General features: G+C 35.2%; 1 protein-coding gene across 12 annotated transcripts in view; it reads right to left on the minus strand.

Annotated features, from left to right (window-relative positions):
- The window catches only part of EML5 (EMAP like 5), a 232,388-nt gene that overhangs the window by 55,103 nt on the left and 151,745 nt on the right, over positions 1-25,540 (minus strand). The window contains exon 22 of one of the 12 annotated variants that reach the window (XM_077123275.1): positions 2,035-2,146. The exons of the other annotated variants lie outside the window; for them this stretch is intronic. Coding sequence (XP_076979390.1) covers positions 2,043-2,146 — 104 coding nt within the window. The 3' untranslated portion in view covers positions 2,035-2,042. The remainder of the gene's footprint in view (positions 1-2,034; positions 2,147-25,540) is intronic. 12 annotated transcript variants of the gene reach the window in all.

Genomic DNA, 25,540 nt, shown 5'->3' on the forward strand with positions numbered 1-25,540 from the left:
CTATACCCCATTCCACCATTTTCTTTCATACACTCGGTGACTAAGCATGTAATCCATCTGTGCATGCTCAATAATCAGATCACCTGTACTTACATCATCTGGGACCACTGTACTCATTATCCTAAACCCTGCCCACCTTTTCTCTAATAAAACTAACCCAAATTACTGCAGTTAGGGGAGACAGACGCTGTCTGCTTTCCTATTACACGTGCAGTAATAAACTTTTTCTCTCTTTGAAACCCCAGTGTCTCAGGAATTGGTTATTGAGTGCGCCAGGTAGAAGAATCCATGGCCTTCGTCCATTAACATCATTTTGAGTGAAATAAGCCTGACACAAAAGGACAAATATTGTACAACTTCACAGATATGAAATAATTAGAATAAGAAAAATCATAAAGTCAGAATCTAGAATACAGGTTACCAGGGGATGAGGTAGGGATAGGAAATTGGGAGTTAATGCCTAAATTGTACAGAGTTTCTATTTGGGCTGATTATAAAGTTTTGGTAATGGATGGTTGTGATGATAGCACAACATTGTGAATGAATCAATAACACTGAATTATATATCTGAATGTGGCTAAAAGGTAAAATTTTAGGTTATGTATGTGTTACTAGCATAAAAATTTAAAAAAAAACATAGACTGAACAATACAAAAGATGCATCCTATTGTAAACAAATGGACTATAGTTCATAGTACAATTATAAAAATGGTCTTTCATGAATTGTAACAAATGTACCATACTAATATTAGGTGTTAATAATAGGGTGGTACAAAGGATAGGTCAAGTCTACTTAAAATTTAGGCCTAAGAGTCACCTCCAAGAGAGCCTCTTTTGTTGCTCAGATGTGGCCTCTCTCTCTAGCCAACACAACAAGCAAACTCACCACCCTCCCCCTGTCTATGTGGGACATGACTCACAGGGGTGTGGACCTTCCTGGCAACGTGGGACAGAAATCCTAGAATGAGCTGAGACTCAGCATCAAGGGATTGAGAAAAACCCTAGAATGAGCTGAGACTCAGCATCAAGGGATTAAGAAAACCTTCTCGACCAAAAGGGGGAAGAGTGAAATAAGACAAAGTGTCAATGGCTGAGAGATTCCAAACAGAATCTGAGAGGTTATTCTGGAGGTTATTCTTACGCATTAAGTAGATATTACCTTGTTAGTCAAGATGTAATGGAGTGGCTGGAGGGAACCGCCTGAAAATGTAGAACTGTGTCCCAATAGCCATGTTTCTTGAAGATGATTTTATAATGATATAGTTTTCACAATGTGACTATGTGATTGTGAATACCTTGTGTCTGATGCTCCTTTTATCTACCTTGTCAACAGATGAGTAGAACATATGGAATAAAAATAAATAATAGGGGGACAAATGTTAAAATAAATTTAGTTTGAAATGCTAGTGATCAATGAAAGCGAGGGGTGAGGGGTATGGTATGTATAATCTTTTTTTTCTGTTTTATTTCTCTTTCTGTTGTCTTTTTATTCCTTTCTCTAAATTGATGCAAATGTTCTAAGAAATGATGAATATGCAACTAAGTGATGATATAGTGAATTACTGATTATATATGTAGAATGAATTATCACAGTTTAATGTTTTAGTTCATTTGTTAAATTTTTAAATTAATAAATAAATAAATTTAAAAAATAATAATAGGGTGGTATATGGGAACTCTGTATATTTTTTGAGGGGGGTGCATGGTCTGGGAATTGAACTTGGATCTCCCACATGGAAGGCAGGTATTCTAACCACTGAACTACCCGGGCACCTAAGGGAACTCTGCATATTGTACATCATTTTTTTGTAAGCCTGCAACTTCTCTAATAAAATAAATTGTAAAAGGATGTGCCTGGCAGTAAAGAAAAAACATAAGGACAGACTTTTCTACACTGGCATATGTTCTAGATGAAGGGGGGTAAAAACTTCTTGAAAATCCACAACACAGCATGGCTTATGCAGATCATGGATTGAACTTTTTTTTCTTGACATCAGAAGCAACTGAGTTTATTTGGGAAAAAGCTTAGCATACCTGATAACTCAAAGTTCAAGACAAAATGAACGGATGGAAGGGTAGTGCCATGGTGGCTCAGTGGCAGAATTCTCGCCTGCCATGCTTGGAAACCTGGGTTCGGTTCCCAGTACTTGCGCATGTAAAAAAAAAAAAAAAAAGAGAGAGAATGGGTGGACATATTTTCCGCATTAATATACAACAGAAAAAGAAGAAGAGCCAATTGTCATCATCTACTATGTAACAAACAATCCCAACATTTTTAGAGGCTTTAGAAACAAGCTATTATTTCCTTTGACCATAGGCTGGCTGAGCTCAGCCAGACAGCTTTTTTGTTCCATGTAGTGTCTGCTGGGGTTCCATGGAGCTGCATTCAGCTGGGAGTTCAGCTGGGCTGCAACATCTGTGATGGCTTCACTCACATACTCAGAATTTCAGCAGGGGTGGCTGGAACTGCTGGAGGCTGCTTGGGTCTCTCTACTAAGCAACTCAGAGACTCAAGGGAGTGAAAATGGAAGCAGCCCAGCCCCTTAAGGTCTAGGCTCAGAACTGGCATAGCATCACTTCCACTTCAGTCCATTGGTTGAAGCAAATCACAGGGTCAGCCGAGATTCAAGGAGAAACACACTTCACTTATTGATTAAAGCTGCTGCATTTGCTACAGGGATGTAGGAATTGTTAGAGGTCAGTTTTAGATATTAGCACAGTTGGGCACATAAATAGAAATTTAGGATCCAGGATCCTTGAAGTGTTCCATATATGAAAACTAACAGGAAATTTTAGTATATTGTTTGCCTATCTTGATGGTAACAAAAGCAAAATCTTGTCTGAACAAACTTCCCTTTAAAATCACAGAATTTTAGAGTAGGAATGAACTTTGGGATTACCTTGTAAAATCTAACCCTCTCTCTGTACTCAAAATGTGATATGGAGAATTTCTGTGATCTGTGTACAATTATGTAGCTAACTTATTTAGTATAGGTAATTTTATTATAATGGAATTTGACATATGAATTCTTATTGTGGGACGCTCTTTAGCAAAAAATATCATTGAATATATTAAAACAAAACAAAATTAAGTCTACTTCTATTTTTCTCATATTCTAATTAAACTATGGACATAATTATTTGTACACAGCTATAATCCAAACTCACAAAATTTTATATAATAAGCATTTTTCATGTTGTTTATATTATTGAAAGCTGCATGTTTAGTTCACCACTAGGTACTCAGAACTTAGAATAGTAAATACTTGTCAAAAGAATTATAGTCAAAGGAAATACTTTCATGGCAACATTGAATGTACTCTAGGGAATACATCGATTATACTTTACTGAATCATTATCCTATTATTTATTATTTAGGTGCCTTCTTACCCCTGTCAAACCCCCTTCTATTTGAGGGTATGATTTACTTACTATTCAGATATCTTTATGCAAATAGGTTTAAAGATAGAATTATTTTAAATCAGCCTCGGAATAATTTTAAAAACTAAATTATTTAATCAGGGTATGAATATTTTAATGACTTTGGTACTTACTAACAAATATTCACCTCTGAGAAGTTTTAGACTTTATATTGCTACCAAAAATATGTGATTGCAAAGAATTCTGTAATTCTTTAATCGCTTACCTTCATAACTATTTATCTTTGTAACTATTAATTTTATTTTGGTACAACAATAAATATAAAATGCTGCTTTGTTTAATTAGTGTTGCTGTGATCACTGGCAAGGATGACAATTTTTCCTGTTTAATTTTTGGACAACTTGCTCATCATTCCCTACCATTAAGTTACTTTGAAAAATATATTTTTTTCCTCAAAAGTGCTAAGCAGGGCGGGCCGCGGTGGCTCAGCGGGCAAGAGTGCTTGCCTGCCATGCCGGAGGACCCCGGTTCGATTCCCGGCCCCAGCCCATGTAAAAAACAAACAAACAAACAAAATATAATAAAACAAGAAAATGTTTAAAGATGTTTCCCTTTCTTCCTCCCTTCCTTCCTTCCATCCTTCTCTGTCTTTCCTTCCTTTCCTCCCTCTCTCTTAAAAAAAAAAAAAAAAAAAAAAAAAAAAAAAAAAAAAAGTGCTAAGCAGTTATCTGACCCCATACAATTTGCCAGGTAAAAATTTTTAGGTATGAGCACCACGGCTTCCTCTGGCTGGGATGTAAGAGCCCACCACCATCAGGCTCTGTTTCTCTAAAGAACCCTGACTAACACAGGTCTGCTCCCCATGTATGCACTCTCACTGACTACTATGTTCCCTTCCCAGCAGGCATCATAATTCTAATTAAATAATTAACTGTATATATTTTAAAAAGGCCACCATCGCGGCTGAAGTTTTTGATAGCTGCACTCATGTATGTGTACACACTTAAAATTCAAATGTTAGTTCTAGTTTTTACTCATTTCATTTTTCCAGTCATAGTTTGATCACACATTCATGCAAAGCAGCAGCTTTAGAAAGACTATATTGAACTATTTTTAATTTTCTTTGGGAAATACATAAAATGCAAAGAGTGGTGAGCTCAGGTCTACTGGGTTGGCCTATAATTTGTATACATTCTGCAAAAGGATTGTGTTCTTATTAAGGCCAACAACCGCAAGTAGAATATACTAAAGCATTGTGTTTTCAGTTTGTTTCTAAATGAATCCCGAAAACACCTAGTTTAGAGAATGAATTGTAACCAAAACTTTTGGAGTCCAAAGCCCAGGATGTTAACAGGATGCCTTCAGGTAGTACACCTGAGAAATAGCATTCTCCATGGCTCTTTTATTATATATGTTTCATATAAAGTTCCTATATGACCCCCATCAGACACACAGTTTTCCCTATTATTAACACTTTGCATTATTGTAGTACATTTATTACAACTGATGAAAGATTATTATAATTATACTATTAACTATAATCCATGGTTTACATTATAGTTCACTTTTTGTGCTGTACAGGCCAGTGTTTTTTTTTAGTTTTTATTTTAGTAATATATATACACCTGAAATTTCCCCCTTTTAACCACATTCAAATACATAATTCAGTGGTGTTAATTACAGTCACAACATTGTTACCATGACCACTATCTATTACCAAAACTACTCTATCACTTCAAAAAGAATTTATGTACCAATTAAGTATTAACTCCCCAATCGCTACACCAACTCCAGCCACTGGTGACCTGTATTCTACTTTATGACCTATGAATTTTCTCATTCTAATTACTTCATATCAATGAGATAATACAATATTTGATTTTTGTGTTTTGCTTATTTTACTCAACATGATGTCTTCAAGGATCATCCATGTTGTCACATATATGAGAACTTCATTCCTTTTTTTCCCACTTTTATTGAGATATATTCGTACATCACACAAACCATCCAAAGTATACAATCACTGGCTCATGGAAGCATCACATAGTTGTGCATCTATCCTCATGATTTTAGAACATTTTCATTACTCCAGAACATAAATAAAAATAGAAAGTAAAACAGAAATCCTCCCATACTCCTAATTCCCACTACCATAGTAGTGGTGTAGTAAATTTGTTACTGTTGAAAAAATATTAAAATATTACTGTAAACTATAGCCCACAGTTTGCAATAGCTATGTTTTTCCCATATACCCCATTATTATTTTTTTACATTTGTAGTAGTTCATACAAGAATTCATTTATATCTGTAGTATTAATCAGTGACATACATGACTTTAAACAACTTTCAATCAAATTCACCTACAATAGGGCACTATTACTTATGATCCTAATAACGATTTACCATCTTCTCTATCCATCCCCAAACATTTAAGTTGAACCTCATTAACAACTTCACGTATTAGGTAATTGTTCCCTCTTCTCTAGTTTCTGTCAATCTCTAGGTACCCTATATTTTACATTAAAAATATTATTATAAACCTTAACAAACATACAAATATTCTTGACATACAAAGATTCTATACATGGTGTACAATTAATGGCTCACAATATCATCACATAGTTGTGTATTCATCACTATGATCATTTTTTTAAACATGTGCATCTCTCCAGCAAAAGAAATAAAAAAGAAAAAAGAAAGAACTCCTACATACTATATCCCTTACCCCTTCCTTTCATTGACCACTAGTATTTCAATCTACTCAATTTACTTTAATCTTTGTTCCCTCTGTTATTTATTTTTTTCCATATTTTTTACTCATCTGTATGTACCGTAGATAAAAGGAGCATCAAACACAAGGTTTTCACAATCACACAGTCACACTGTAAAAGCTATATCACTATACAATCATCTCCAAGAAACATGGCTACTGGAATATAATTTTACTAATATGAACTAACTAGAATGTGTAAACTCAAAGTCTTAAAATGCAGAATATATTTGTAGAATATACTACATTTCATAGAATATACTACAAATATAAATGAGTTCTTGCATAAACTACTACAAATGTAAATATAGGACCTGTATATTCTACATTTTAAGACTCTGAGTTTACACATTCTAGTTAGCTCATATTAGTAAAATCAAACAATAGCTTTCCTTTTGTATCTGGCTTATTTCACTCAGTATTATGTCCTTAAGGTTCACCCATGTTGTCATACATGTTTCACGACTTCATTTCTTCTTGCTGCTGCATAATATTCCATCATACATACATACCACATTTTGTTTGTCCATTCATCTCTTGGTGGATACTTGGGGTGCTTCCACCTTTTGACAATTGTGATATGGTACTATGAACATTGGTATGTAAATATCTGTTTGAGTGTCTGCTTTCAATTCTTTTCCCTTTTTTCTTTTGCTTGAGAAGGAATGAGGAATCAAACCCAGGTCTCTGGTATGGCAGGTGAGAACTCTCCCTGCTGAACCATCATGGCTCACCCTCTGGTTTCAATTCTTTTGGGTACACACCTAAAAATGGGATTGCCAGATTATATGGTAATTCTATGCTTAAATTTCTGAGGAAGTCCCAAACAGTTTTCCACAACAGCTGCATCATTTTACATTTCCCCAATAATAAACAAGTGGTCTTATTTCTCCGCATACTCTCCAAGACTCATGTTACCTTTTTTTAAATAGTAGTCATTCTACTGGGTGTGAAATGGTATCTCACTATAGTTTTGATTTGCATTTGCTTATGACTAATGATGTTGAACATTTCATTTTGGCCATTTGTTTATCTATTTGGAAAATATCTATTTAAGTCTTTTTTCGATTTTAAAAATTGGGTTGTCTTTTTGTTGTTCAGTTGTAGGATTTCTTTATATATTAAACCTTTATCAAATATGTTTTCCTAATTTTCTCCCATTCTTTAGGTTGTTTTTTAATTTTCATGTTGAAATCCTTTGATGTACAAAAGTTATAAACTCTGATGAACTTTCATTTATCTATTGTTTCTTTTCTTGTTCATGCTTTTGGTAAAAAGTCTAAGAAACCATTGCCTAATATGAGCTCCTGAAGATGCTTTCTTATGCTTTTTTCTAGATTTATAGTTTTGTTCTTATATTCCGGCCTTTGATCCATTTTGAGTTAATATTTGTAAGTGATCTGAGTTAGGGGTCCAATTTCATTCTTTTGCATATGGATATCCAGTATCTCAGGACAAAATCTTCAATTTGTTGAAGAGATTATTCTTATGGACATGATACCATTATCAAAAACTAACGAGCTGTACTGAAGAACACTTAGGGCAATATATAAGATACTAACTACAAAGGTTCCATTATTAGGATAACTTCCCAAATACCTACAACCTCCAGATGGGTCCCTGGACCAGAAAGTCCTGAAATCCACAGGGCCCAGCCTCTCCAGAACATCAAATAGATCATCTCCTTACCCCATATTATTGACAGCCCCTTCCAACATGAAAAAGTTAGAATGGGCAGAGCCCAAATACCCCTGAAGAGTGGGACAGAAAGATCAAAGATGATGGTGGAGATGATACAGAGAAGGTAGGGTTTAACAAGTAGGTATGATTGCTGTATCATTAAATTGATGTTTCTTTTAGTTTTCAGTATCTTAGATCAGCTAGAAGTCAAAAGCTAAAATTGTGGAATTGTAACCCATACCAACATATAGCCTCCTATATTCTGGAGCAACTAGAAGGAAAAATCTGAGATGATGGTATGGCAGCCCAAGACAAACTCTGGGATCTGTCCTGTAACTATTTGTTGAAGAATGCTTTGGAAACTATTGCTTTTTTCTTTCTTTGCTTTGTTTATAAGTTATACTATACAATAAAAAAGTAAAAAAACAAAAACAACTATAAAAAACAAAAATAACTATCACCACTGTTATTTAACATTGTGTTGGAAGTTCTAGCCAGAGCAATTAGAAAAGAAAAAGAAATAGAAGGCATCAAAATTGGAAAGGAAGAAGTAAAACTCTCACTGTTTGCAGATATGATACTATATGTTGAAAACCCTGAAAAATCCACAGCAAAACTACTAGAGCTAATAAATGAGCACAGCAAAGTGGCAGGTTACAAGATCAACACTCAAAAATCTGTAGTGTTTCTATACACTAGTAAGGAACAATCTGAGGAGGAAATCAAGAAACGAATTCCATTTACAATTGCAACTAAAAGAATAAAATACTTAGGAATAAATTTAACTAAAGAGACAAGAGACCTATACAAAGAAAACTACAAGAAACTGTTAAAAGAAATCACAGAAGACCTAAATAGATGGAAGGGCATACCGTGTTCATGGATTTGAAGAATAAATATAGTTAAGATGTCAATTCTACCTAAATTGATTTACAGATTCAACACAATACCAATCAAAATCCCAACAACTTACTTTTCAGAAATAGAAAAACCAGTAAGCAAATTTATCTGGAAGGGCAGGGTGCCCCAAACTGCTAAAAGTATCTTGAGGAAAAAAAACCGAAGCTGGAGGTCTCATGCTGTCTGATTTTAAGGCATATTATGAAGCTACAGTGGTCAAAACAGCATGGCACTGGCATAAAGACAGATATATTGACCAATGGAATCAAATAGAATGTTCAGATATAGACCCTCACATCTATGGACATTTGATCTTTGATAAGGCAGTCAAGCCAACTCACCTGGGCCAGAACAGTCTCTTCAATAAATAGTGCCTAGAGAACTGGATATCCATATGCAAAAGAATGAAAGAGGACCCATATCTCACACCCTATACAAAAGTTAACTCAAAATGGATCAAAGATCTAAACATTAGGTCTAAGACCATAAAACAGTTAGAGGAAAATGTAAGGAAATATCTTATAAATCTTATAATTGGAGGCGGTTTTATAGACCTTACACCCAAAGCAAGATCACTGAAGGAAGAAATAAATAAATGGGAACTCCTCAAAATTAAACACTTTTGTGCATGAAAGAACTTCATCAAGAAAGTAGAAAGACAGCCTACACAATGGGAGACAATATTTGGAAATGACATATCAGATAAAGGTCTAGTATCCAGAATTTATAAAGAGATTGTTCAACTCAACAACAAAAGGACAGCCAATCCAATTACAAAATGGGAAAAAGACTTGAACAGACACTTCTCAGAAGAGGAAATACAAATGGCCAAAAGGCACATGAAGAGATGCTCAATGTCTCTGGCCATTAGAGAAATGCAAATCAAAACCACAATGAGATATCATCTCACACCCACCAGAATGGCCATTATCAACAAAACAGAAAGTGACAAGTGCTGGAGAGGATGTGGAGAAAGAGGCACACTTATTCACTGTTGGTGGGAATTTCAAATGGTGCAACCGCTGTGGAAGGCAGTTTGGCGGCTCCTCAAAAAGCTGAATATAGAATTGCCATATGACTCAGCAATACCACTACTAGGTATCTACTCAGAGGACATAAGGGCAAAGATACAAACGGACACCTGCACACCAATGTTTATAGCAGCATTATTTACAATTGCAAAGAGATGGAAACAGCCAAAATGTCCATCAACAGACGAGTGGTTAAACAAACTGTGGTATATACATACAATGGAATATTATGCAGCTTTAAGACAGAATAAACTTATGAAGTATGTAACAACATGGATGGACCTTGAAAACATTATGCTGAGTGAGTCTAGCCAAAAACTAAAGGACAAATACTGTGTGGTCTCACTGATATGAACTGACATTAGTGAATAAACTTGGAATATTTCGTTGATAACGGAGACCATCAGGAGATAGAAATAGGGTAAGACATTAGGTAATTGGAGCTGAAGGGATACAGACTGTGCAACAGGACTGGATACAAAAACTCAGAAATGGACAGCACAATACTACCTAACTGTAATATAATTATGTTAAAACACTGAATGAAGCTGCATGTGAGAATGATAGAGGGAGGAGGGCTGGGGACATAAATGAAATCACAAAGAAAGATAGATGTTAAAGACTGAGATGGTATAATCTAGGAATGCCTAGAGTGAATAATAATAGAGAAATGTACAATGTACAAATTTTAGAAATGTTTTTGCATGAGGAAGAAGAAAGGAATGTCATTATTGCAGGGTGCTGAAAATAGATGGTAATTAATATTTTAAAATGTTACCTCACGTGTGAGACTAAAGCAAAAAATGTTTATTTGTTACAAAATTTATATTTTGACTTGTGCATTTCCTAATATAACTTATGTAGATAGTTAGATTGAACGCCATCACCGAGTACTTGGAATCTCAAGTAGGACATGAGATTTTGTTGGTTTGTCCAGAGTGATGCCCCGACGAACCCCAGACTGATTCGATCAGTGCGTGGAAAAGTATTTGCAAAGCCCCCTTCAGGTAATGGTGAGAATGGGGAGAAATTCAACTTCCTCAAGCTGAATTCTTGATATTCTCACAAGCAGTGTGGACAACCAAACTATAGGCTGAGCCCCCAGTCTTGGAGTTTGTTCATATGAAACTTAACCCCACAAAGGATAGGTCAAGTCTACTTAAAATCTAGGCCTAAGAATCACCCCCAAGAGAACCTCTTTTGTTGCTCAGATGTGGCCTCTCTCTCCAGCCAACACGACAAGCAGTCTCACCACCCTCCCCCTCTCTGAGTGGGACATGACTCCCAGGGGTGTGGACCTTCCTGCCAATGTGGGACAGAAATCCTGGAATGAGCTGAGACTCAGCATCAAGGGATTGAGAAAAACCCTAGAATGTGCTGAGAATTAACATCAAGGCATTGAGAGAACCTTCTCGACCAAAAGGGGGAAGAATGAAATGAGATAAGTGTCAACGGCTGAGAGATTCCAAACAGAGTCGAGAGGTTATCCTGGAAGTTATTCTTATGCATTAAGTAGATATCACCTTGTTGTTCAAGATGTAGTGGAGAGGTTGGAGGGAACTGCCTGAAAATGTAGAGCTGTGTTCCAGTAGCCATGTTTCTTGATGATGATTGAACAATGATACAGCTTTCACAATATGACTCTGTGATTGTGAAAACCTTGTGTCTGATGCTTCTTTTATCTATCATATCAACAGACGAGTAAAACATATGGAATAAAAATAAACAATAGGGGGAACAAATGTTAAAATAAATTTAGTTTGAAATGCTAGTGATAAATGAAAGCGAGGGGTAAGGGGTATAAAAAAAAAACAACTAACTGGTTACAGATGTGAGGTTTATATCTAAACTCTCAATTTAATCTTATTGGTCGAAGGTCTGTCCTTGTGCCAATACCATGCTATTTTGCTCACTGTAGTTTCGGAATAAGTCATAAAATTGAAAAATGTGAACCCTTCAACTTTGGTCTTTTTAAAACTAGTTTGGACTATTTAGGATGTCTTACTTTCCAAACAAATTTGATGGTTGGCTTTTCCATTTCTGCAAAGAAGGAGGTTAAAATTTTGATTCAGATTGTGTAGAATCTGTAAATTGCTTTCATTGAATTGACATCTTAACAATATTCAGTGCCCCAATAAATTTTTTTGTTTTGTAGTCTTCCATGTATAAATCCTTTATATGCTTGGTTAAATTTCTTTTGACATACTTGAATCTTTTAGTTGCTCTTGTAAATGGAATTTTTTTCTTGACTTCCTCTTCAGATTGTTCATTACTGGTATACAGAAATACTACTAATTTTTGCATGTTTCTCTCGTACCCTACCACTTTGCTGAATTAGCTGTAAGAGCTTTGTTCAGGATTTTTCAGGAATTTCTAAATATAGATCATGTCATTGGCAAACAGGGAAAGTTTTACTTCTTCCTTCCAATTTGGATGCCTTTAATTCTTTCTCTTGCCAATCTGGTCTAGCTAGAACTTCCAGTATAATGTTGAATAACTTTGGTGACAGTGGGCATCTTTCTCTTGTACCTGATCTTAGAGGGAAAGCTTTCACCATTAACTTATGATGTTATCTGTAGGTTTTTCATATATACATCTTATCATATTAAGTTTCCTATATTCCTAGTTTTCTAAGTGTTTTTATCAAGAAGGACTGCTGGATTGTTTTTTAGCTGAAAATCTATTTTAATAAAACAAATTTAAGGCAAACAAATTAGTATCACATACAACCATACAAATTACTGATTAAGTCAATTTTAAAATTTGATCCATTTTTGCAATGAGTTTCATGTAAAAAAAGAGGGGAAAAATTTTTAATGTAGAATTGTGCAGTTATGTCCCCAAATCCTCTCTTTAAGTGTGGCCTAGTATTGAAATACATCTATTTCAATTATTATTGATACATTATTTCAAATAATATATTATTTCAAAAGTTTAGGTTTTACATATAAAGCTTCAATAACAAAATAATAATTTTTCCCAAATTTCTCAAGATCAACAGTACCCTGAACAAAAAATTCCTTCTGAATTGACTATAAAGAGAGAAAAGTGACCCAGAGCAAATAAAAAAATTCTCCATCCAAAGTTCACATGCACTAAATGCAAAAGCTTAAATATTCTTCCTGTTTTCTTCAGGTCTCTAGTCATTACTTTAACAGGCAAAGAATAGCAAAACTACTTGATGGGAATACATAGTTTCCATACACCCTAAATGTCAAAGGCCTGTTTAGAAAAAGGCCAAACGGAGTATTATTGTCTCTTGGATGTAAGAGGCCAACATTAAGAGATGTTCTGATTAAGAGGTCTGTTTCTGCCTCTACCATTGTCTTGTTTTGAAACCTTAGTGAAGACATTAATTTGTTTTCTCACTTGGCTTTAAATTCAAAGATGGGACAACATAATCTCTACTTAGCTTATTAGCACATTGTGAGACTGCAATAAATAATGCCCAGAGAAGATTCAATTTCTTCAGGGGAAAAAAACACTCTGACATAAATGGGAGAGGTTTAACAGATTCCTGACAGACCAATGCTAACTCAAGGAACACAAGGAACAGATAAACTGTTGATCACTCGAAAAAACCTATTAACCCCACTTATTTATTTTCCAAGTAAAAATAGTCTTTGAAACTAAGCCCACAAACTGCCATATAGATCATATCCAATTTCTACTTCTATAACATCCATTTATGCCAAATTATAACTTTTGAGCAGGTAAGAGTCAGCTACAGTAACTAGAGTCATGATTACAAAACCAGATGAAAAATCAGGGTACTTGATTTCTAGCACCTCCTGACATTAAAAATTTTAAAAAAAAGAGGTATTAGAAAGATAGGGGGAAAATATATAATCCAGGCCTCCTGATAGTCCCATCTGCCCCTCTCATGAGAAGTCATCAATAAGGCTGCCAAGATTTCTTGGAGAGAATATGATTTTGTAACATGAAACGTCTGCACTTAATTGAGCCTTAGTTTATAAATATATGCAGGTATTTGCATTAAGTAATTGAATCTTCTCAATACAGGATCTCATGTCTCTAGTGCATATAATTTTTTAAATTATTTATTTTTTATGGATATATATTATATATTCACATACCATGTAATCATTCAAAGTGTACGATCAATGGTTCAAATATCATCATATAGCTGTGCATCTATCAACACAATCGACTCTTTTCTTTTTTGTGAAAAATAACATATATACAAAAAACAATAACTGTCAAAGCACATGACAACAATTAGTTATAAAACAGATTTCAGAGTTTGGGATGGGTTAAAATTCCACAATTTCAGGTTTTCACTTCTAGCTGCACTAAGACAATAGAGACTAAAAGAAAATATCAATACAATTATTCAGCAATCATACTCATTTGTTAAACCCTACCTTTTCTGTATAACTCCATCACCTCTGATCTTTCTCCCACTCTTTAGGGGTATTTGGGTTACAACCATTCTAACTTTGTCATGTTGGAAGGGGCTGTTGATAATATGGGATAGGGGGATGGAACTAGCTGATGTTCTGGAGAAGATGGCTCCCCTTGCATTTCAGGACCTATCTGGTCCAGGGACCCATCAGGAAATTGCAGATTTCTGGAAAAGTTACCTTAGTTCATGGAACTTTTGTAGAATCTTATAAAATGCCGTAGGTACCCTTTAGGATTGGCAGGAATGGTTTTGGTTGGGGTTTGGCAAGTTATGATAGGTAGCAATGTCTAACTGAAACCTGCGTAAGAGTGACCTCCAGAGTAGCCTCTTCTTGAACTCTCTCAGACACTGGTGCCTTATTTCTTCTCTTCCCCCTTTTGGTCAGGATGGTATTGTTGATCCGATGGTGCCAGGGCGAGTCAGTCTCATTCCTGGGAGTCATTTCCTATGACACCAAGGAGACTTTCACCCCTGGATATTATGTCCCACAAAGCAGGGAAGGCAATGGTTTCACTTGCAGAGTTGGATTTAGAAAGAGAGAGTCCACATCTGAGCAACAAAAGAGGTCCTCTAGAAGTAACTTTGAGGCATACCTATAGGTAGGCTAAGCTTTTCTGCAGCATGCTTAAGCTTCACAAGAGCAAACTTCAGGATGAAGGACTTGGCCTATTGATTTGAGTGTCCCTAATACTTGACACAGTATCAGGGGTTTCCCCAGTGATAAAGTTTAATATTCCATTATTTTTCTCCCATGCCTCAAGGGACTTCGCCAATCTTTTTTTTTTCTTTTAACTTTTTAAATGGTATAATATAACATTCATACAAAAGAAAGAAAGAAAAAAGCAATAGTTTTCGAAGCACTCTTCAATAAGTAGTTACAGGACAGATCCCAGAGTTCATCATGGGCTACCATACCATCATCTCAGATTTTTCCTTCTAGCTGTTCCAAAACATTGGAGGCTAGAAGGAACAAATATTTTTTTATCAGAACTGACCTTTTTTTTTTTTTTAAATAACATGTGCAAAAAAAAAAGCAATAAATTTCAAAGTACCTCGCAACAATTAGTTGTAAAACAGATTTCAGGGTTTGGTATGGGTTACAAAAATTACACAATTTTAGCTTTTCACTTCTAGCTGTGCTAAGAAACTGGAAATTAGAAGAAATATCAAAATAATGGTTCAGCAATCATACACGTTTGTAAAAACCTACCTTTTCTGTGTAACTCCATCACATTTGATCTTTCTATCCCACTCTTTAGGGGTATTTAGGCTATGTCCATTCTAACTTTTTTCATGTCAGAAGGGGCTGTCAATAATATGGGGTAGGGAGATGGGACTACCTGATGTTCTGGAGAGGCTGGCCCGTCTAGGTTTCAGGACTTACCTAGTTCAGGGACCCATCTGAAGTTGTAGGTTTCTGGAAAGTTATCCTAGTGCATGGAACATTTGTAGAATCTTATGTATTGCCCTAGGTATTCTTTAGGATTGGCTGGAATGGTTTTGGTTGGGGTTTGGCAAGTTATGTTAGGTAGCAATGTCTAACTGACACCTGGCTAAGAGTGACACATCCTCACCAAACACAAAATCTAAACCTCCCCTTAACTTGTTAACCCTGTGCTGCTGTGGTACTTCTGATGTTTTCCTGTTAAACATAACCCACAGCATGCAATAGCAGGATTGCTGGATTTTGTCAAATACCTTTTCTGTGTCAACTGAGATAATCACGTGTTTTTTGTTTGCTTGCATTTTTGTTTGCCTTCGTTCTATTAATGTGGTGTATAACATTAATTGATTTTCTTATGTTGAACCACCCTGGCATACCTGGAATAAATTTCAGTTGATCATGGTGTATAACTCTATTAATGCACTACTGGATTTGGTTTCCTGGTATTTTGCTGAGGATCTCTGCATCTATATTCATAAAGGATTTTGGTCCATAATTTTCTATCTTATGGTATCTTTATCTGGCTTTGGTGTTTGGGAATGCTGGCATGATAGAATGAGTTAGAGAATGTTCACACTTCTTCAATTTTTTGGAAGAGTTTGAGCAGGATAGATGTTAACTCTTGCAATGTTTGGTAAATATCACCAATAAAGTCATCGAGTCCTGGGTTGTTTCTTTTTTGGATTTTTTTTTTAATTACAGATTCAATCTCATTATTGGTCTACTGAAATCTTCTATTTCTTCCTGAGTCAGTGCAGATACTTTATGTATTTCTAGGAATCTGTCCATTGTTCCAGCCCAGCAAAACCCCAAGACCAAACAACACACCAGGCAGAAAATTAGCCATGAGTTTTAACTAGGGACTTACGAACAGAAGAAAATTTTACCCATGGTGGACAGTTAGTATATGAGAGTCATTCAGCCCAAACACAAGAGAGAGCAAGAGTGCCAGGGAGTGGAGGCGGGTACTTATAAGGCCACAGAATCTGACAAGATTTGGTTGCAAAGTAGTCTCAGGAGAGTCCTGCGAGAGTCGGTGGTCAACAGTGATTAGGGAAGGGGAGTTTTAATGAATGTCTGTGCTCTGATCATGTGGGCTGCTATGTGCTTAAGGCCCCACCCTTTTCCAAAGGGACAGTTTCCCAACCCCTGGGCCATCACAACTATTCCATTTCATTTAAGTTTTCTAATTTGTTGGCATATATCTTTTCATAGCATCCTCTTAGAATCCTTTTTATTTATGTAGAGCATATAGTAATGTTCCCTTCATTTCTTTCTTTCTTTTTTCTTTCAAATTTTTGATTTCAGGAATTTATTCTATCTAATATTACTATAACTATCTATGATTTTTAAACCACTTTTTAGTTGTAAAATATAACTATATATATACACAAAGAAAAGAAAGAAAAAAAGGGATAATTTTCAAAGCACACTTCAAAAGGCAGCTATAGAAGAGATTCCAGAATTTGTTATAGGGCATCATGCCCTCAACTCAGTTTTTTCCTTCTAGCTGCTCCAAAACACTGGCACCTTTATCAGAGTCATAATAATGAAATCATACAGTACTGTCCTTTTGTGTCTGACGTATTTCAGTCAACACAATGTCCTCAACATTCATCCATGTCGCCAAATGTTTGGGACATCATTTTGTCTAAATGCTGCATAATATTCCATTGTATGTATATACAAATTTTGTTTATCCACTCAACTGTTGATGGGCACCCAGACTGTTTCCATCTCTTGGCAATTGTGAATAGTGCCACTATGAACGTCAGTGTGAAAATGTCTGTTCGTGTCATTGCCCTGAACTCTTTGGGGATATACCAAGTATTGGTATTGCCGGGTCATAGGGCAACTCAATATTTAGTTTTCTCAGGAATCAAAATATTTAGTTTTCTGGGGAATTGTCAAACTGATTTCCACAGCAGCTGAACCATTTTACATTCCCACCAACAGTGAAAAAGTGTTCTAATTTTTATGCATCCTCTCCAACATTTACAGTTTCCTGTTTGTTTAATAGCGGCCATTCTTAAAGGTATGAGGTGATATCTCATTGTCATCTTAATTTGCATTTTCCTTATAGCCAGTGAAGATGAGCAGTTCTCCATGTGCTTTTTGGCCATCTGTATTTCTCTTCAGAAAAGTGCCTATTCATTTCCTCTGCCCATTTTATAATTGTGTTGTTTGTTCTTTTGTTAGTGAACTGTATCATTTCTCAATATACACAGGATATCAAGTCTTCATCCAATAGGTAGTTTCCAAATATTTTCTCCCACTGAGTTGGCTGCCTCTTTACCTTTTTAACAAAGTCCTTTGAGGCACAGAAGCTCTTGATTCCATTTGTCTATTTTTTCTTTCACAGCTTGTGCTCTAGGAGTAAAGGTTAAGAAACTACTTCATATTACTAGATCTTGAAAGTGTTTCCCTACATTTGTTTCAAGAAGTTTTATGGTACTGGCTCTTACATTTAGATCTTTGATTCACTTTGAATTAATTTTTGTATAGGGTGTAAGGTAGGGGCCCTCTTTCATTCTCTCGGCTACTGAAATCCAGCTCTCGCATGTTCATTTATTGAAAAGACTATTTAGTCCCAATTCAGTGAATTTGCAGACCTTATCAAAGATCAAATGTCCATAAATTTGATAGTCAATCTCTGTACTCTTGATTCTATTCCACTGGTCAGTCTTCCTGTCTTTGTGCCAGTACCATGCTGTTTTGACCACAGTGGCTTTATAGTAAGCTTTAGTCAGGAAGTGATAGACCTCCCAGTTCACTCTTCTTTTTTAGGATATCTTTAACTATTTGAGGTCTCTTTCCCTTCCATATAAATTTCATAACCAGTTTGTCCAAGTCTTCAGAGTAGATTTTTGGGATTTTTGTTGTTATTTCATTGAATCTGTAGACTAGTTTGGGTAGGACTGACACCTTGACAATATTCAAACTTCCTATCCATGAACATAGAATATCTTTGCCTTTATTTTGGTCATTTTAAATTTCTTTTAGCAATTTTTTGTAATTTTCTATGTATAAGTCCTTGTCATCCCTGATTAGGCTTATTCCTAGAGACCTAATTCTTCTGGTCACTATTCCAAATGGAATTTTTTCCTTAGTTGTCACCTCGTATAGGTCATTGTTTATTTATAGAAACATTACTGACTTCTGTACATTAATATTGTATCCTGCCACTTTGCTGAATTCATTTATTAGCTCAAGTAGTTTTACAGTAGATTTCTCAGTATTTTCTAAGTATAGGATCCTGTCATTTGCAAAAAATGAAAGTTTTACTTCTTCCCTTCTTATTTGGATGCCTTTTATTTCTTTCTTCTAATTGCTCCAGCTAGTAATTCTAATAAAATGTTGAATAATAGTGGTGACAATGAGTATTCTTGTCTTGTCCCTAATCTCAAGGTGAATGCTTTCAATTTCTCACCATTAAGTATGATGCAGGCTATGGGTTTTCATATATGCTCTTTATAATATTGACAAAGTTTCCTTCAATGCCTAACTTGAGTGTTTTTATCAGGAAAGGATGCTGGATTTTGTCTAATGCTTTTTCAGCATCAACTGATCTGATCATGTGATTTTTCCCTTTCGATTTGTTAATGTGCTTTATTATGCTGACTGATTTTCTTATGTTGAATCACCTTGCATTCCTAGTATGAATGTATATGATGTATAATTCTTGATTATGATGTATAATTCTTTTAATGTGGCACTGGATATGATTAACAGTATACTGTTAAGAATTTTCACATCTATGTTCATTAGGGAGATTGGTCTGTAGTTTTCTTTTCTTGTATCATCTTCATCCAATCTTGGTATTAGAGTGATGTTAGCTTCATAAAATGAATTAGATAGTGCTCCTGTTTCTTCAATTTTTTGGGAGAGTTTGAGCAGGATTGGTGTCAGTTCTTTTATAAGAGTTTGATAAAATTCTCCTCTGAAGCCATCAGGTCCTGGGCTTTTATTTATTTATTTATTTTTGTGGGTAGATTTTTGATGACTGATTGGATCTCTTTACTTGTAACTGGTTTGTTGAGATCTTCTATTTCTTCTCAAGTCAGTATAGGTAATTCGTGTGTTTCTAGGAATTTGCCCATTGCATCTAAGTTATCGAGCTTGTTGGCATTTGGTTGTTCATAACATTCTCTTATGATTTTAAAAATTTCTTCATGATCTGTGGTAACAACCCACCCTCTCATTTCTGATTTTATTTGTGTCCTTTTCTCTTTGTTAGTCTAGCTAGGGGACCATCAATTTTTTCAATTTTCTCAAAGAACCAACTTTAAGTTTTGTTGATTCTTTCTATTGTTTTATTGTTCTCCAGTTTGTTTATTTCTGCTTTAGTCCTTATTATTTCACTTCTTCTATTTCCTTTGAGGGTAGTTTGCTGTTCTTTTTCTAAATTCTCCAGGTGAGCAGTTAAATCTTGAAGTTTTGCTCGTGTGTGTGTGTGTGTTTCTTTTCTTTTTTTCACATGGGCAGGCTCCAGGAATCAAAGCTGGATCTCTGGCATGGTAAGCAAGAATTCTGCCACTGAGCCACCATTGCACTACTCTCTTGTTTTGTTTGTTTTTTGCATGGGCAGGCACCGGAAATCAAACCCCTCTGGTTTTTTAATATAGGCATTTAGGGCAACAAATTTCCCTCTTGGCACTGCCTTTGCCACATCCTATAAGTTTTGACATGTTGTATTCTTATTATTATTCATCTTCAGATATTTACTGATTTCCCTAGCAATTTCTTCCTTAACCCACTGAGTATTTAATAGTGTGTTGTTTAATCTCCAAATATTTGTGAAAGCTCTGGTTCTTTGTTGATTATTAATTTCCAACTTTATTCCACTGTGATCAGAGAAAGTGCTTTGAATAATTCCAATCTTGTTAAATTTATAAAGACTCAGTTTATGTCCCAGTATATGATCTATCCTGGAGAATGTTCCACGTGCACTAGAAAATAATGTGTATCCTGGTGTTTTGGGATGTAATGATCTATATATGTCTATTAGATATAATGCATTTACCTTATTGTTTAGGTTCTCTATTTCCTTGTTGATACTCTATGTGCTTGTTCTATCTGTACTATAGCAGAGAGTGATGTGTCAAAGTCTCTCACTATTGCTGTTGATATGTCTATAGCTCTTTCCCATTTTTCCAATATGTGCTTCATGTAATTTGAGCTCCTTGATTGGGAGCATATACATTTATGATTGCTATTTCTTCCTGGTAAATTGTCCCTTTTATTAATACGTAGTGTCCTTCTTTGTCTCTTATGATGCCTTTACATTCAAAGTCTATTTTGTCTGATATTAGTATAGCTACTCTTGCTTTCTTTTGGTTATAGATTGCATAGGTCTTTTTTCCATCCTTTCATTTTCAATCTCACTGTGTCCTTGAGTCTAAGGTGTATCTCTTATAAACAGCATATAGATGGATTATATTTTTTGATTGATTCTGTCAGTCTGTATCTTTTAATTGGTGAGTTTAGTCCATTGACATTCAAAGTAATTACTGTAAAAGCAATTCTTGATTCTACCATCTTGTCCTTTAATTTTTATGTCAGATATGTATATTATTTTCATTCTCTCTGTCTTTTCTTTTAAATTACCATTACTTATATTCTTTAATTCTGTGCCCTCCTCCAGACCTCTTTCTCCTTTTTTTTTTTTATCAGCTGACAAGGCTCCCTTTAGTATTTCTTTTAGGGCTGGTCTCTCATTAACTAGTTTCTCTCAAGCTTTCTTTATCTTTGAAGATTTTAATCTCTCCCTCAATTTTGAAGGATAACTTGGTTGGATAAAGAATCTTAGTTGAAAGCCTTTCTCATTCAGGATCCTAAAAATATCATACCACTGCCTTCTTGCTTCCATGGTGACTGTTGAGTAGTATGAAGTCAGTCTTATGTGTTTTCCTTGTATGTAGTAGATTGCTTTGCTTGTGCTACTTTAAGGACTCTCTGTTTCTCTTCAACAACCTGACGGTCTGATTAATAGGTGTCTTGGAGTGGGCTTGTTTGGATTTATTCTATTTGGAGTTTCCTGGGCCTCTATGATGTGCACATTCATGTCTTTTATAAGGGTTGGGGTGTTTTCTCCAATTATATCTTTAACTTTCCCAACCCTTTACTCTCCTTTTCTCCTTCTGGGACACCAATAATTCTTACATTTTTGCACCTCTTGATGTCCATCATTTCCCTAAGATCCAGTTGCATTTTTTCCATGTTACTTGCCATTTGTTCTTTTGTGCACTCTAGTTCTATTGTTCTATGTTCTAGCTCACTTATTCTTCCTTCCACTTCTTCAAATCTGCTATTGTGTGTCTCCAATATATTTTTTATTTGGTCCCCTGTATAATTCATTTCTATGAGATCTGCCATTTTTCTAATTAATTTCCCAAATTCTTCTTCATGCTCTTCTAGTGTCTTCCTGTATCCTTCATTTCTTTATAAATATTCTTGAGTATTTGTTCCATATTCTGTATCTCCTCTGGAATTTTGATTTGGTCATTTGGCTGGGCCATTTTTGCTTGGATCTTCGTGTGTATTGTAATTTTCTGTTGTGTTTGGGGCATTTGATTATCTTGATATGGTCATTAAGCAAGCTGGTTTCCTTCACTATTCTAAAGTTTTGTATTTACTTAGTTTTTTTTTTTTTTTATTAATTAAAAAAAGAATTAACAAAACAATTAGAAATCATTCCAATCTACATGTACAATCAGTAATTCTTAATAACATCACATAGTTGCATATTCATCATTTCTTAGTACATTTGCATCGATTTAGAAAAAAATAAAAACACAACAGAATAAGAATTAAAACAATAATAGAAAGAAAAAAAAACAAAAACAAAAAACCTATACCTCACATGCAGCTTCATTCAGTGTTTTAACATAATTGCATTACAATTGGGTAGTATTGTGCTGTCCATTTCTGAGTTTTTATATCCAGTCCCGTTGTACAGTCTGTATCCCTTCATCTCCAATTATCCCTTCTCTTTTTTTTTTTTTTAATTAACGGAAAAAAAGAAATTAACCCAACATTTAGAGATCATACCATTCTACACATGCAATCATTAATTCTTAACATCATCACATAGATGCATGATCATCATTTCTTAGTACATTTGCATTGGTTTAGAAGAACTAGCAACATAACCGAAAAAGATATAGAATGTTAATATAGAGAAAAAAATAAAAGTAATAATAGTAAAATCAAAACAAAACAAAACAAAACAGAACAAAAACCTATAGCTCAGATGCAGCTTCATTCAGTGTTTTAACATGATTACTTTACAATTAGGTATTATTGTGCTGTCCATTTTTGAGTTTTTGTATCTAGTTCTGTTGCACAGTCTGTATCCCTTCAGCTTCAATTACCCATTGTCTTACCCTGTTTCTAACTCCTGCTGAACTCTGTTACCAATGACATATTTCAAGTTTATTCTCGAATGTCCGTTCACATCAGTGGGACCATACAGTATTTGTCCTTTAGTTTTTGGCTGGATTCACTCAGCATAATATTCTCTAGGTCCATCCATGTTATTACATGGTTCATAAGTTTATCTTGTCTTAAAGCTGCATAATATTCCATCGTATGTATATACCACAGTTTGTTTAGCCACTCTTCTGTTGATGGAGATTTTGGCTGTTTCCATCTCTTTGCAATTGTAAATAATGCTGCTATAAACATTGGTGTGCAAATGTCCGTTTGTGTCTTTGCCCTTAAGTCCTTTGAGTAGATACCTAGCAATGGTATTGCTGGGTCGTATGGCAATTCTATATTCAGCTTTTTGAGGAACCGCCAAACTGCCTTCCACAGTGGTTGCACCCTTTGACATTCCCACCAACAGTGGATAAGTGTGCCTCTTTCTCCGCATCCTCTCCAGCACTTGTCATTTTCTGTTTTGTTGATAATGGCCATTCTGGTGGGTGTGAGATGATATCTCATTGTGGTTTTGATTTGCATTTCTCTAATGGCCAGGGACATTGAGCATCTCTTCATGTGCCTCTTGGCCATCCGTATTTCCTCTTCTGAGAGGTGTCTGTTCAAGTCTTTTTCCCATTTTGTAATTGGGTTGGCTGTCTTTTTGTTGTTGAGATGAACAATCTCTTTATAAATTCTGGATACTAGACCTTTATCTGATATATCATTTCCAAATATTGTCTCCCATTGTGAAGGCTGTCTTTCTACTTTCTTGATGAAGTTCTTTGATGCACAAAAGTGTTTAATTTTGAGGAGTTCCCATTTATTTATTTCCTTCTTCAGTGCTCTTGCTTTAGGTTTAAGGTCCATAAAACCGCCTCCAGTTGTAAGATCCATAAGATATCTCCCTACATTTTCCTCTAACTGTTTTATGGTCTTAGACCTAATGTTTAGATCTTTGATCCATTTTGAGTTAACTTTTGTATAGGGTGTGAGAGATGGGTCTTCTTTCATTCTTTTGCATATGGATATCCAGTTCTCTAGGCACCATTTATTGAAGAGACTGCTCTGTCCCAGGTGAGTTGGCTTGACTGCCTTATCAAAGATCAAATGTCCATAGATGAGAGGGTCTATATCTGAGCACTCTATTCGATTCCATTGGTCGATATATCTATCTTTATGCCAATACCATGCTGTTTTGACCACTGTGGCTTCATAATATGCCTTAAAGTCAGGCAGCGCGAGACCTCCAGCTTCGTTTTTTTTCCTCAAGATGTTTTTAGCAATTCGGGGCACCCTGCCCTTCCAGATAAATTTGCTTATTGGTTTTTCTATTTCTGAAAAATAAGTTGTTGGGATTTTGATTGGTATTGCATTGAATCTGTAAATCAATTTAGGTAGGATTGACATCTTAACTATATTTAGTCTTCCAATCCATGAACACGGTATGCCCTTCCATCTATTTAGGTCTTCTGTGATTTCTTTTAGCAGTTTTTTGTAGTTTTCTTTATATAGGTTTTTTGTCTCTTTAGTTAAATTTATTCCTAGGTATTTTATTCTTTTAGTTGCAATTGTAAATGGGATTCGTTTCTTGATTTCCCCCTCAGCTTGTTCATTACTAGTGTATAGAAATGCTACAGATTTTTGAATGTTGATCTTGTAACCTGCTACTTTGCTGTACTCATTTATTAGCTCTAGTAGTTTTGTTGTGGATTTTTCCGGGTTTTCGACGTATAGTATCATATCGTCTGCAAACAGTGATAGTTTTACTTCTTCCTTTCCAATTTTGATGCCTTGTATTTCTTTTTCTTGTCTAATTGCTCTGGCTAGAACCTCCAACACAATGTTGAATAATAGTGGTGATAGTGGACATCCTTGTCTTGTTCCTGATCTTAGGGGGAAAGTTTTCAATTTTTCCCCATTGAGGATGATATTAGCTGTGGGTTTTTCATATATTCCCTCTATCATTTTAAGGAAGTTCCCTTGTATTTCTATCTTTTGAAGTGTTTTCAACAGGAAAGGATGTTGAATCTTGTCGAATGCCTTCTCTGCATCAATTGAGATGATCATGTGATTTTTCTGCTTTGATTTGTTGATATGATGTATTACATTAATTGATTTTCTTATGTTGAACCATCCTTGCATACCTGGGATGAATCCTACTTGGTCATGATGTATAATTCTTTTAATGTGTTGTTGGATACGATTTGCTAGAATTTTATTGAGGATTTTTGCATCTGTATTCATTAGAGAGATTGGTCTGTAGTTTTCTTTTTTTGTAATATCTTTGCCTGGTTTTGGTATGAGGGTGATGTTGGCTTCATAGAATGAATTAGGTAGTTTTCCCTCCACTTCGATTTTTTTGAAGAGTTTGAAGAGAATTGGTACTAATTCTTTCTGGAACGTTTGGTAGAATTCACATGTGAAGCCATCTGGTCCTGGACTTTTCTTTTTAGGAAGCTTTTGAATGACTAATTCAATTTCTTTAC

This window comes from Tamandua tetradactyla, chromosome 12, assembly GCF_023851605.1.
Source record: "Tamandua tetradactyla isolate mTamTet1 chromosome 12, mTamTet1.pri, whole genome shotgun sequence".
NCBI lineage: Eukaryota > Metazoa > Chordata > Mammalia > Pilosa > Myrmecophagidae > Tamandua > Tamandua tetradactyla.